Consider the following 1,435-nt stretch of genomic DNA (forward strand, 5'->3'; position numbering starts at 1 on the left):
CCGTATGCCTCGTGGTTAGTCTGATGGGGATGCGAACGAAACTTCGAATTCTGGCTCATCGGTTCCAGCAGATTTCACAGAAACCTGATTCGCACGACGATCAGTACTTTGCATGGGTTCAGCGTGAAGTTCGGGATACGCTGGTTCAGTACCTGGAGTTCTGGAGGTTAGTGTTCTGCACTTTTAGGAAATAATCAAAGTACGATCGCTTATTGAATTCCCTTTCCAGATATTTTAATATTTTAAAACGTTTAGTTGGACAATTTTTTCTGCTCGTGCATTACTTCTCCATATTCGCCATTGCCGCACTGATCTACATCTGTTTCGAAATTGGAATGAATTTTGTGACATTCTTATTTGGAGCATCCGTAACGTACTTTCTATTCGAGTACTTTTCGCTGTGCTATTTGGTTGATTCGTTTCAGGACGAAGTAAGTTCGCCTATTTCAAATCCATTTTTCATTATTCTAATCTTTTTCTCGCAATTCACAGGTGGACTCCATCGGACAACATATCTTTGAGAGTTGTGCTCGGATACCGTTTCGCTCGGAACGTCGCTCCGAGTATGTACAATTGCGGACCACCTTGATGATCATGTGGATCAACACTCGCAACGGGATTCATATGGATTGCGTTGGGTTGTTCGAAATAAACACACCAAAATTTCTCGCTCTGCTTAACATTGCCTACTCGGTGCTGACATTTCTGACTCAGATGGGTTGATTTGGTAGAAGAAGTTGTTTTCTTACATACATATAAGTTAATAATTGCGGTGTACCTAGTATGATTTGTAATGATGTAAACATATGTTAAATAAAAAGGACACTTCTTTCTCGCACCCCAGATTGGGAACCACTGCAATAAGTTCTCCCTGTGGCATTGAGTCCGAAAAACATTCCCACTTCATTCTCACATTTTCGGTTTTTGAGAAATTCGTGTGGCCCATGATCGTGTAGTTCGGGAACCACTGTAAAATTGCTGAATTATTCATTATAACAATGTAACTCATACTAAGAAAGTTTATCACAGGTTCAAAACTTTTCAATTACGATATTCATTAACTGAATTTAATTTAAAGCTATGTTTTCTGCTCCCAAGTGGAGCGCTCAAGCAAAATTCCTCCATTTTCCGTAAGTCATTTTGATATTTGGTAAACTGATAGCATTTTAACGAAACGATGCTGTAAGACGGATTTGAATGGATGGGCACTGCATTGCGATTGCTAAATACATTGTTAGCATTGTTCTAATTTGTTGACGTTTCGTGGCCTTGTTGTTTACGATTTGGACTTGGACGATTTGGAAAATTCCTGGAGGAATCCCCGAGGGGAATTCCTGGAGGAACTGGAATGCTCACGCAGTGGCCTTGTGGACAAAAGATCTGTAAATTAGGGTTAAGTGATTCAAAAATAAAAATTACTTTGTGAACGCTTTTT

At 39.7% G+C, this 1,435-nt stretch overlaps 1 protein-coding gene across 1 annotated transcript; it reads left to right on the forward strand.

Annotated features, from left to right (window-relative positions):
* The first annotated feature begins 324 nt into the window (after nucleotides 1-324).
* On the forward strand, nucleotides 325-723 carry LOC115271006 (uncharacterized). Its single transcript, XM_029880383.2, has 2 exons — nucleotides 325-431; nucleotides 493-723. Exons 1-2 carry the CDS (start codon nucleotides 336-338, stop codon nucleotides 721-723), a joined length of 327 nt encoding a protein of 108 aa, XP_029736243.2. The 5' UTR covers nucleotides 325-335.
* The last annotated feature ends 712 nt before the right edge of the window (nucleotides 724-1,435 follow it).

This window comes from Aedes albopictus, chromosome 1 (assembly GCF_035046485.1).
Source record: "Aedes albopictus strain Foshan chromosome 1, AalbF5, whole genome shotgun sequence".
NCBI lineage: Eukaryota > Metazoa > Arthropoda > Insecta > Diptera > Culicidae > Aedes > Aedes albopictus.